The sequence below is a fragment of the Bombus vosnesenskii genome, unplaced genomic scaffold, assembly GCF_011952255.1.
Source record: "Bombus vosnesenskii isolate JDL3184/JDL3185 unplaced genomic scaffold, Bvos_JDL3184-5_v1.1 scf7180000013379, whole genome shotgun sequence".
Taxonomy (NCBI): Eukaryota; Metazoa; Arthropoda; class Insecta; order Hymenoptera; family Apidae; genus Bombus; species Bombus vosnesenskii.
Genome location: NW_022883009.1, coordinates 734,369 through 747,848, shown reverse-complemented (window position 1 = coordinate 747,848; position 13,480 = coordinate 734,369). Strand labels below are relative to the sequence as shown.

The 13,480-nt window shown below is 30.7% G+C and overlaps 2 protein-coding genes across 9 annotated transcripts in view; both read right to left on the bottom strand.

Moving 5' to 3' along the window:
* Window positions 1-13,480, bottom strand: part of LOC117237564 (neurocalcin homolog) — a 76,510-nt gene that overhangs the window by 3,845 nt on the left and 59,185 nt on the right. Inside the window, exons 1-4 of one of the 2 annotated variants that reach the window (XM_033501654.1) lie at window positions 10,362-10,771; window positions 984-1,195; window positions 600-718; window positions 90-278 (exon numbers count right to left, since the gene is read on the bottom strand). In XM_033501654.1, the coding sequence (XP_033357545.1) occupies window positions 90-278; window positions 600-718; window positions 984-1,053 (378 nt within the window). In that variant the 5' untranslated portion in view covers window positions 1,054-1,195; window positions 10,362-10,771. Of the gene's footprint in view, window positions 1-89; window positions 279-599; window positions 719-983; window positions 1,196-10,361; window positions 10,772-13,480 lie in introns of those variants that run through there. The other variant, XM_033501653.1, reaches the window with a different exon arrangement.
* LOC117237566 (neuronal calcium sensor 2) overlaps window positions 7,997-13,480 on the bottom strand; it is a 64,502-nt gene continuing 59,018 nt past the window's right edge. For all 7 annotated transcript variants that reach the window (XM_033501662.1, XM_033501655.1, XM_033501661.1 and 4 more), the window contains 2 exons: window positions 11,914-12,042; window positions 7,997-11,544 (listed from right to left, as the gene is read on the bottom strand). In XM_033501662.1, coding sequence (XP_033357553.1) covers window positions 11,368-11,544; window positions 11,914-12,042 — 306 coding nt within the window. In that variant the 3' untranslated portion in view covers window positions 7,997-11,367. The remainder of the gene's footprint in view (window positions 11,545-11,913; window positions 12,043-13,480) is intronic.

Here is a 13,480-nt window from a genome sequence, read left to right as displayed (position 1 = left end):
CATTAATCGAATATTTGAGATCTTCACAGTCCAGTATCGCAAAATTATCAAAATTGAGCTTTCATTCCTCGTAATCGTTTCATCCTTACCGTCACAATTTCCAGCATTTCTTGCCGCGAAATATAACCATTACCATCAAGATCGTACATGCTGAAGGCCCACTTTAATTTCTGTTCCAGTTTACCACGAGATGTTACGCTGAGAGCGCATAGAAATTCTCGAAAGTCGATTGTTCCATCCCCATTCGCGTCGAATGTTCTGAATACATGTTCTGCAAACTACGCGTAACATATTTGTGAATAACAACAGTTGTGATAGAACAATCTCAAATAAATAGTTATAATTACGATAAAATGTATATAAATGAGCATATTTCAATGTTAATGAAAGTCGTGCTTTTAGTAATTTTAGTAATAAAAGAAGAAGAAAATTGGAACCAGACATTTTGAAAATTAGTTAGGACGACTGCTTGATAGTAATTAATGCTTTGAAAAAATGTAAAAATTATAAAAGTTTTATCGTTTATCAGATGAATTAATTTTATTTAATTAATACGTGTATACCTTCAATAAATTTTATAAATCAATAATTTAATTTACCTTAGAGGCATCACCGTAAGGGAAGAAATTTCCATATATTTTTTTAAACTCTTCTACGCTGAGGTGCCCACTCGGACAATCCTTCAAGAAGCCTTTGTACCATTCTTGGATTTCAGCATCTTTAAAAAGACATACATTTTCTCATTGAGTTGGTATTACGTTGAATGAATCTGCCTGACGATGAGATGTGCAAATAAAAATTAAAAAGTTAAATCCCTTCTCCCCCTAGTTCTTTGTTAGAAGTTTTAGATTTATTGAGTTTGTTCTTAGCTGTTAGATAGAATTAAAGTGAAAAAAATATTAGTTAACTGAATTTCGAATTATTTATTATTGAATTGAATGTTAAATGAAATACATATATGAACAAAATTGATGAAAATCTACCTGAGAATTCCGTATTTTGCTTGAGGTCTTCTAATACTTCTGGCTTCAGTTTGCTGTTTTGTTTTCCCATGGTTATTCGAAGTCCCCTTTTAAAATTCCGTCAAGGGGTCTCAGAATTCAATTAGTGGATAATTAAGCACTAACTAGTCTACTATTCTACTGGTGCCGTTTAAAACAGGCACTTCGTGGCTGGTAGTTTCCACCAGGCACGCCTGTAAACAAGAAAGAGTACATAAGTGTTTGTACCTATTTGTTTAAAAAATTGTCGAATTACATGATCTCAGTGGAAACCGGGCTTTTGCGGTTTTCTTCATTGGCCATAGAAAACATGTGTACATTCATGAATCATATTCAAAGAGAGATGGAAGAGGAGAAAGGAGAAGGAGATATGACTACGGAGTAGATTATGGACTCGCTGATATTGTTTCAATCCTTTATCGACTTGACGAGGCGGCGAGATGAAACAGCTATGCAACGTGCACTTCTTTATGCACTATCGTTCAAAAGTACCCGCACACCTGCTGATTTCTGACTAAATGATTTTTAATTAACCGCAGTAATTTTTTTCTTTTATACTTCTGAACGGTAGTGTAGATCCACCATACACCACAAAAACCGAACTGTTAACATTATATTTGCACCTATAAAGTCATACACATTCACACCATTGTTACAAAACAAATAAAATGTTAATGTGGCTCTAGTAATGGTAAAAAGAAATATAGAAGAAACAGCAATTTTGATAAAAGAACGTCGATGATAGTATAACAATAATAATGATGATAATGATAACAATAACAACAACCACGATAATAATAACAATGATGATGATAGTAACAATAACAATAATAATAACAACAACAACAATAATAATGATGATAATAATAATAACATCAACAACAATGATTACAACAACAATAACAACAACAACAACAATAAGAATGATAATACATTTATAGCATACTGTGATTTATTATTATAATATTATTAGTAATGATGAGTAATGTCGATATTTTTCGTTTTTTTTTCGCGGTGCATACCATTTACGAACAAATTATGTTTGATTGTTTAAACGAAATACTAATAGGTATCGTGCTGACGTAATAAGTACATATATATTAGATCTTATTAGACCAATCACGTGTATTACGAACGTGAATTAAAGGTGTAAAATTTAAAAAACATGTTTCTGGAATTATGTCGGTGTCTGTTCAAGTCTGAAAGCATTTCTATCTATGTATGCACAATATTTTATATTGTATTTTAGATTATTTAAAGAAAAAGAACTAAAATCTAAAAAAGACATTCATTTAGTTTCGATTTAAAGGGAGACTCGATTAATAATAAAATAATAAATTATCCATGAATAGTTTGTAGTTCTATGATTACAATTTGTATGTTATCTAAAATTTTCTCTGCGAAGGATAAAAATTATGTGACTGAGTCGTAACGCAATCATCTCGAGAGTATTGTAGTATGTCAACTTTAAATTAATATCATTTTGTCTCTAGCAAGTTCTATTATTCTCATTTGGTTCTCAACACTTAAAAGTAAACGAGAATCAAAAATGGTCATTAGACATGATTAATAATGTATGTTAATGATATTTAGACTCATAATATTATCCGTTGCGCTTGACAATGTGCTGTAGATTCTTACCACCGATAATCTACATAATTTTAAGCAAATGTATGGATGGCGTCAAGTAATTCTTGTAAAACACATTCTCCTGTATCTATTTTTATGTCGACCCATAGTATAATGTTCATACTGACGCATTACATATACCTGTATCATGAAATACGCATGTTTATTAATACCAATTAATTAATCGATATACTCATATCTCAGAAATAATTCACACTACTAAAATATCACAAAATAAATGCAATAGTACGCTTTAATTTGCAGCATAATGTATGTCAATTTCAAGATGCGTGTTTTAGAAGAGAACTACCGATCTTATAAGTACGATTAATCATTGGATCACGAATATTTCTTGCCGCTCTGAAACTGAATAATAGTTTTAATACTTTATTTTAGTAAGTTATGAATAGAAACTATCGGTCATAGTTTGATTAATTTTATTAACTGCATCTTATATGTAATTACATATTACGTACGTAATACGTAACTTGAACTACGAATTTTCTTATTTTGTGATCCAAAGATTATGCGGCGACTCTAACAGATTATAAAAGTACGCAGAAGCGATGACAAATATGATTTAGAACAAACTTTTATGTATGTAACAAGATGCAAGGTATTTTTTTCGAATTTGTATTGAGATTTCAAAGAAAAATGGGTTGATTGGTCTGAAATAATACTACAATCGAATACTGAAATTCAGGTACTTGTTGCAAAATTATCTGTTTACAGAAATTTCTTCCATGTATTTTATGTTGGATGATATTTGTTAACGATAAAACAGTTTATTGCATGAAATGAATGTGCGATAAAATAAAAATATCCTTGAAACTATTTTATAGGTTGTTACAAAAATATGGTAGATTTCATTTTCCACAATATGTGACCCGTCCCAGTTTTCTTTAAAATCGCGAATTAATTTTCGCAATTAATTAATTAATTGCGAAAAAAAAAAGAATTAATTGCGTTTAGCTACATTGTTATAGTAAGTTCTACGATTAGATCAAATGGATTTGAAAAAAAAAAATTTTTTTTCCTTATGGAAAGATTCAAATGTACATTAAGAAATGTTATATATAGTATGTATATGTATATGTATACACACACACACGCACATACATAACAAGTGTAGCAGCCGCCTTTTTGTCTCATAAGTTTTTTGGTAAATGTAACGCATTAATTGTAACATACATTAATTCATAATACTACATTTGTAATTTAATGATTGGAATAAAATACATAATAGCAAAATTCGGTTTATTCAAATAATAGGTTATTTCTAAAGAACATATATATATCATTTTTATAGTTCTTTAAATTATTTTGAATCATTATTTTCCTTCTTTTTAACATGTCTTTTTAAGATTTTTAATCATTAGGCAAAAAACCAACTTAATGAATTTCTTAGACCTTGTATACAGTGTTCTTGAAAATCGAACATGTTTGTGCCCTATGCAAGATTCTCGTTAAAAGAACGCATACATATGTATATTAAATAACTACAGATAAAAGTCGGTAAAACTTTTCTTAAAGGACGTTATTTCGCACCCTTCTTGAAATATACTGTATATACAAAATTCATACAGTATTGTGGCGCGCATTAGCTAGGTTACATAAGTATTTTAATATCAGCAAAATCAATGTTACTACGTTAGCAAATATATATATATATATATCTCGTTTCCTTTCATACATTTTACATTATTTAATGAGTATAACGAATGCATATACAATTTTTAGTTACACGTTTCTGAGGAGACACAGAGATCCGAAAATCTAAAGACTATAAAATAATCTATAATAAAACTGTGTAAACATGCTGGTTTTTGGAAGAAGTACGTATATCTCAAACCTTTCAATTTATAAGATAGCAAGGCCATAAAGTATACAGTCATAAGATTTTGTCAAATCGTCGATCGTGATTTCAAATAAATTTACAACCTTATTTAATAATCTTATACTAAACGATACGAATATAATTATCGTTCAATTGCACATTGAACTACCTCTTACTTGTTATTATATATTTCATAAATCTTTCCACCGAAATATATTTATTTATTTTTTAGTCTTTTTTTTGCTCTTGGAAAATAAAAAGTAACACATAACTATCACATACTTTACGACGCTATTACATATAATTTATTACATTTTTTATTTAATGTTCTATTTAATATGATTGGACACCAGCAAAGTATACAAAAATTTAATAAGTTATCGAATAAATCTCTTTACAGATTTTGCTTTTTCCTAAGAAAAGAATTTTTCTTAACTTAATTAACTTACATTCAGATTAAGTTGTTAAAAGCCTTTGGTTGTTAATTACATAGTCTGGTGAATTTCGAAAACATTGATTCTAAACAATTTTATTTATACAACATCAAACTAATAATTTTATTACGATTATATTTCGAAATCTATTCACTGGTTTGATGGTAAATTAATGACTGCTTTAAAGATTCGAAGTATGAATTTTAAGATTTTGAGGGAACAACAAGGAATTCATTTACATAATATGATAGAAGAGTTTATACATATTGTTTCTTTAGTATCAAGTTCATATTTAATAGTCAGCATAAAAACGGAAAGTAGATGCAGAAGCAGCATTATACAACGTCAGCATTAGCATCAAATGAGAAGAAGTAGAGAAAGAATAGCAGAGAAGATATTTTAAATTTGAAGTATCTGTTCAAATTATGTTCATTATTACAATCTATTAATCTTAGATTTCTACAAAGGCTATATATTCTTCAAATATATCGAAGACTACTGGTCCTAAAGAGCCTATATACTAAATAAATTGTCGAAACGACGTCGAAGTATGTAAAATCAGAAATAATAATCGGCAGTATATTTTGTCTGTCACAAATATATACATATATAATTATGTTTTTAGCAATTGCAATTCTATGAGAATTAAACGAATTTTCGAGCAATATACAGATCTACTTTGAGTAATGTAATTTGCATAAATCCGTTTGTGATAATATAATTTAAAAAAAAAGAACAATTTTTATAAATAAAAAAAATAAGCATGAATGTAATAACGATATTTTCTTTTGTATCTTCATATCATTTTTACATTTAATTTCAGACCATATACCGTCACTGATGATACGTGTACCATTGCGTTCGAAATGAAATATACAATGAAATTCTGAAATTAATGTTATCATAATAAATTGTAGAATGTATATCATTGTAATGTGAATTTTGAATTAATTTCAATTATTCAGTAATTTATGATAATAATGTGAAAGCGAAGTTTATTTTGTTTTATGAAATTTAAAAAATTTCATTTACACCGCTTGGAGAGTTTTAACAAGTATTACGTGTAACTCGATGCAATGAAAAGCATTAAAATATTTATTCAATTAGAAGAATTTTTGGAATAAGAATATAAAATTTGTGAGTAGTGTTTTGAAAATTTGTTTACATACAAAGCAATTGAAAGTCACGAAATATATTTCGCGTATTATTATGACAACAGGATTTTATTGGTGATTCTTTAAATAAATTAATCATTTATTTAAAAGTATAATTCGAATTGAAATTCTCGCTTCAATGTTTCAACAGCTTACGGATTATTACACGAGCAGCACAACGAACAAACGAGTTCGACTTTCGTCAGGGTTTACATGTTACAATAATCATCATATATTTATCCCTATATCCATATTCATACCCATATCCATATATTGGTATCAATGTATCTTTATTAATAGATATATGGGAGATTAGTCTCGTGGAATACATAAATTACATGAAAGTATTTATACAAAATGTAAAGATATAAGCATAAATACATTGCTAAATTTTGTCATAATATCGTCAATAATATTGTAAAAAAATAGATTATATGATAAAAGAAGCTGCCTATCCTAAAATATATTTAAAAGACTTAAAAAAGAAGAGGAATACGTTCTATATATCGTAATATGTCCCTTTTGAATGCAATCATTTCACGTAAGACACTTTTATCGCACCGCTAAAAGCAACAATGATATTTTATACATTGAAAGCAAAACTGGTCTAAACCACATTTCTTTTGAAAGGATTCATGTGATCCTAACTTTCGAAGAAGGCCTGAAAATAAAAAATGTCTACCATGTCATTCGAGGACTGTCACGAATCTCTTTATCGCGCAATACATAGAGTATATTTGTATTATAATGTTTTGTTTTATAGCTGTAATGCGTAATTTATCAAAAAGTTGTAGAAAGAGTGATTAGACTGTTGATATTTATGAAAATCCATGTTTTTAAGAATACAACTAAAAAATGGGAGCTAAGCTTTGTTTCCCCTACGAAATATTATAATTGTATGGAAGAATATTGTATCTTGAATATTTTATATATTTTTGCCTGTCATGCGCATTCTGTGCATTTCTTGCACCTTTAAATTTCCCACAAATGCATAGAAATCCGCATTCTAGTGATAATTATTAGTAAAAAAAAAAAAAGATAGAAGCGTGCCTTTTAACAGGTTGGAAGTGTGATTGAATGTATAGGGAGGATAGAATGGATGGCGTAGAAAAATATAAAATAGTATAGATTTGTGAAATAGCGTAGGTAATTCAATTTTTCGCTTGCATTTGAATTTCTCATGTTTAGCTTGAAAGATTCGTAGTTTCAATTGATTATACTTTCGGATATTTTTCATAGTAGATTTCATAAAATATCCCTCTATGGGGTATATATTAACGGTAGAATATTCCATCAAAGTGATTAAGCATTGTTCATTGAGTTGTTACTTCGTATATTACGTTGATGTAACAGTAATTGTCGTTTTAATAACTTTGACACATATTACGAAATTATTGGGATTGTTACGACATACAAATATACTGAACTTTTGTAACTTAAGATTAATTCAGTAAAATACTTATTGGAGATAAAATGTGAGTACGTACTGAATGTGATATTTTTACTATCCGGTGAGTTACGCCCCTTTCGTACGTATTAACGTACGTATTTCGTACGTATTGACAAGATTCAAAGATGTTTAATAAAATGTTTTATACGTGGGCTTATAAAATGTATTTCGTATGTCAGTATGTACAAGAAAACATGAAAAAATGAAAAAATACAGATAACTTCTTTACGAAGAAAACAGATTACTCGTAGAGTTAGATGGTTTTATTAATGTATTCTTTTATGAGAGCAATTAATTTTTCATTATTGAACGCTGCAAAAATCAAAGGTGGAAACTGAGATGTAACAACGTGTTTGTAATATATAATGCACTTTGGGTTTGTTCTTAAGCTTTATAAAATTTTTCGTCTATATCCATTGACTCTTTCAATAAAGAAACTTGTTATTTCGATTGTCAATGCTGCACTTTCGATTTAAGGAGAATTGCGATGCTTTGTTACGCATTATCCTTCAATTTATTGGGGACAAAGCAAAAGATCACGAATAGGGACACAGAACGTGAAAAGTATCTCAAGATACATGTATGCATATACTTGTAATATGTCTATAAATTAATAATAATACGAAAGTTGCCTATTTCTATTCATCTTTTTCTGTCTTATCATTTTAAACAATTAGTTACGTAATTAGTCGACTATAATTTGTATGAAACAAAATGAAATAATGCAATACAAAATCACGTTTATTTATGGACAATGCCACCATTTGAGGACATTTTTAAAAAAATCAATATTGTGCCGATGTATTTAAATGAACGAATGTCACTGATTATATAAATTGCAACGAATGAATAAAGATCATTCTTTTTTTTTATCATACCGCGAATGAATAATATATTCACTCCGTATAATTATGTATTTAAAGATTTTGGGAGTGTGTGCGCGCGCGCGGGTGAGGTCGCATCTTTTCTCCAATATCGTATTAACGAACAAAATTTGTTCACGTTTAAAATTGACTGAAATCGTAGTATGCATGATCGAAGCACGAAGTTGTAAAAACACGAAGAAAACTTCGTCAGGTCGATTTTCGTTTAAGAGGCAATGATATGTACTTAGTCTACTATACAATACATAATATGTATGTAACTATATGGATAACGCGAGCGATTTTTGTTTACATCAACTGCACGAACTGCATATTAGTACATAGATACCTACTTACTTCTTGTTTACAAACCTTCCGAGCAAATCCTAATGAAACGATATTTTACCCGTGATTTATATAAATTCGTAAAATCTCAAGTATTGTGTCGGCAACCTTTCTTTCAAGAAGAAAAATTATTTTTTTATTTCATCTATCTAAATAGTAATGAATGATCTATAGGCTTTAAAAATCACAGATAACTCTGATGTAAAAAAGAAGAAGAACAAAAATAAGGAATCAAAATAATAATGAAATACCATGGATAAAGTTCATTAACGCCATACCTTTCGTTCGAATTGCTTTCTGCTTTCTTATTTCGTTTAGAAATAAAAGAAATAAATTTTGTAAAAAATTGTACAGTTAATTTTGTCGAGCGGAAGATTTTGTATAAAATTATTAATCTGCTTATGGGTATACTTTTGATTTCCATTGAGCTACATTAAGCGTAAAATCGAAGTTTATTACGAAACTGAAAAATCACATGGATGCATAAAAGGATAAGCGGAATTAAGCTAAAAATGCACAAGGCAATTTTATGGGATTCAGTTGCGGATCCGGCCAACGTGTATAAATTCATTAAAAAATTAAATTGAAAATAAAATTTATAAATCATTTATATTTTCGTGCCAATAAATAACTGAATGTCGGATTGGCTGCCGATTCGAGAAAAATCGTCTCGTGCATTTTCATCTTATTACGCGTGATCCTAGAAATGAAAAAAGCAAAAAATTGCATGCGTGCTGGTAAGCAGTTGTAGTATAAATTTCAGAGCTGGTTACCTTGCTTCCATATTTCCTTACCACAAAGAAGTTAACGAGTTACAAACTTTATAATTTTCACAATATATCTCCTTATTACCAGCTGATGAATGTATTATTATCTATATGCCCTCATCTTAAATTATTGCAAGTAAATTTAAAGGGACAACATCGTTGACATATTTTTTATTCAACATGAAGTTCCTTAATCTCCGTTAAACTATAGATTTTATCTGTCGAATATATTCCATTACTACCCTAATTTTAAGGAACGTAGTGCTTGATGCATATTACACAATAATACTAAGTATTCTTTGTAGACATGTTATATTGCACGCATATACATTGCCAACTTAAATGTTTCGTATTTATCTTCTAGTTTTAGACGACGCGCGTATATTTTATACACTCACTATAATACGTATATGAGAAATTATACAGTGACACTCATGAAAATTTTAAATAGCGTAGCATGTATTCTTAGTAGAATGAATAAAAAATAAATTCAGGACCTACGGTATTTAGACTGGTATAAGACATATCAGTGAAATCTTTGAAAAGTATAGAATGTTTGACAAAAAGGATTGAAAGGAAGAATTTGAAGGAATGATTTTATATTGTCAAATAAAATGCAATTAAAAACAGAAACAAAATTACAATGCAAACAATATTGTTTGATTATAGAAGTTTGAATATCCAACGAAATAATGTTTGAAACCTAGTAATTCGGCAAATATAAATATAATTTGTTTATTTCTAAGTTTCATAGTATTTTATAACGTACGATCACCCTGGAAAATATTTTCTTCATTGCCAGACACTCTATACAGATAGATCGAGAAAAATTTCAATGAAAATGTTAATCAGTTAACTATTGACTAGTTAATATGACATACCTTTTTGGGTGTGAAATGTACCATTTGAAGTATATCGTGCAATATAAAACTGCATTCCTCGATTGAAAATTTGTTCTACCTATTCGACAGTACTCTCTTGCAATTCGTTGTGTTACCATCACTCACGAAATGTCCTAGCACTTTGTCGTCGTTGTTCAAATTATAAAGGGAGAGCAACTGTCTGAACCGTTTGATCACGAAACATTGAAAAATCCTGTCAAATTACGTCTAGTAATTAACGTTCACCTTAAACGTCAATCTTAAGGTACTTGCCGCGGAAGCATCAGTTTAAACTCCTCGATGCAATCTCATTGAAATATTTCTTTTGCGTTTACATCCGACAACGAAATTGCAACTATATAAAATGTTAAAATGGTCATGATTGCAAAGCGTTGCTTGCCGATGTTGTCCTCTTCACAGTCTAAGTGTTTTTTTTGTTTTTGTTTTTTTTTTTTGTTGAGAAGTTGGGTATTTTTTGGATGTCTAATGCTGGATACTTTCCAAGTAGTCAACGTATGAGTTCCTTCGTATCACCGGTTGTAAATTCAGATCAAGGGTGGACTCCTTTCGCGTTCACAGCACTTAAATCCGATTCCTTAAAAAGTAATCTGTCGACGAATTCTTTCGAGAAATTATTCGATTCCGGTAACTCGACTCGAAATTAGAACGTAGAAAGACAACGATTCTTTAGTTATTGTTCTTTGCCAATTGCAATTCTGGGAATTAAAGGTGTTCTATCAGGTTTTCGTATTAACCATTGTAATGCTGCAATGTATCCGCGCGCACGCGCGTGTCCGTGTATTTGTGCGTGTATGCATGTGTACGGGCGCGTACGAATACGTGCGTCTGTATATGTATGTATAATTCTACAACAAATACGTTTCGTATGAAAGACAGATGTATCTGAAATTGCTTTCATCGCTGTTGCTCGGTCGGTTGGTATTTTACGAATGTTTTTTGACAACAGTGTACTATTAATAATCGATCCCGAAACAAAACACGGGAATTAAGGGGCCAGCATTTTTGAAAGCTCTTCGTCTTGAAGGCAACCTTTCAAAAATTCCTCCTCGGTAAGTTGACCGTCATTATTTTCATCCATTCTTGCAAATATGTTTTTCGCTCTCTCTTCTGCACTGTCTGCTGGTCTGTTGCTCGAGCATGCACCGAGCATGTCGTATATTGCCTAGAAATAGAAAAATATAATCTGTTTAATTTTTGTTTCGTTTTCGAGATGAAAGTTCGTAAGCAGAGCCCGTTATCATAAAAATAGGCAACAATTGGAAAATTCGAAGCTTTTTATTTTTTTAATGAATTTGAAATTGGCAAACTGACGGCGAACCTCTCTTTTTAATTGTATTTAGTGTCATATTTCATCTTGAAAAATTCATTGATATCGACGTAAAAACTAAACGATTTAACGTGAAGTGACGTAGTCTTTTTGCGCTATCTTATCTCTAAGCTGTAAACGTACGACCAGTGTAAAACAAAAGGAAAAAGATTTCGCTATTATCTGCTAGAAAAGAAATATATATTAATGTGAAACACATAATACCTGAACGATCTTAGTCATTTCTTGAATATCAATGACGCCATTTCCATCAACGTCATACATCCGGAAAGCCCACTTTAGTTTTTCTTCTGGCGTCCCGCTAGACGTTACATCGATGGCCAATAGAAATTCCTGCAATAAAACATTACGATTTCTGTAATAAAAGGTAGGTAATATCCGTGTAGTCACTGATGCTGACATTTTATTTCTGTGTAATAACACAATTTAATTTTCTTGTCGGCGAGCAATAATGTAGACTTCATAACACTTCATGTTACACGATTTATATTGATAATAAAATATGCACAACTGTACATTTGAAATTCGTAATACAATTGATGTGCGCGTATTTCTTTTTCCTCGCTGTTGTCCTGTTAATAATTCGAAACTCTTCGTAGATGATAGAAAAGTTATTGGCAATAGTTTCTTAGTTCCAAGAAATAAATGTAGACTCAAGATATCAGTCCAATTTCAACGAGGTTCTGGACATCATCCTTGGCTTCTAAGGTAACTAAATTATTACATAGTAAAGTGCGATAAATTCTCTTGAGGCTCGAAAGAACGCTCTATTCAATATTTTTAGTTTGTTAAATGTTTGTTTCACTCGCGTAAGGAACATCGCTCGACCCTGCAGCGTTCCTCCATCCTTTGATCTTATTCAAGACACTGTTCATCTACCAATCAAAGTAGATTTTTTACAATTAACGCTCAAGAGACGTATAATCTCACTTTGAGAACTGTCTATTTTCATTGTCAGAAGTTGAAAAAACATTTTCTGATATATCCCTGAAGCTAGTAGAGATGGAACGACTGGTCACGAGGTTAAAGAAAAAATAGCTTTTTAAGGAAGAATACAGTATTAAGAAAGTGGATGCGCTAATCTTTGGATACCTTGACGCTTCTACGTCAGGTTCGCAGTGAATTTCGAGCATCGCCGTTGAAGATATAGTAAAGTTGAACTAGGTCATCTGACGCCTGAGGTAGACAAACGGCGAGGGTTTTAAAGAACGAAGTCGAGGGCGAGTCGGCTCTTTGCTCTTCCTGACCTCCGAAGTGTCTCCACTTCTCGTATTGACCCCATCGACGTGCTGGCCCCTCTGGCAAATTTCTGCCATCGGCTACTTCTCTATACTATGTATCACTGGCGTAGCCTTTTCTAAAGACCTTTGTATTTGCAGATGTATTTGCTACAGACGGCAATGTTGATAGGTCGTTGATGTTATTTCGTAACCATTTATTCTACCAGAATTTTACTGAAATGTACCTTTTTTCCTTTTCGTATATTAAGAATCGCAACTTTTAGCTCTATACTCTTTTGAATTTAATAAAACTCGTATACTTCTTTTTCAGTCTTTCACCGTTCGAAGCGAAACCGAGAATTATTATCTCCAAGAAAGATGAGAGAATTTATTTAATCTCTAAAATATCAGTTGTATATCGTCTTCGCGAAAAACTTCAATACTGGTCGTACACCTCTTACATGTCTTTTCTATAAAATAATTACTGAACTCGTTGAGTATTGAATATTTTTCAGTGTGTTTGCGTATTCAGAGATTGGTAGGCAAGCCAT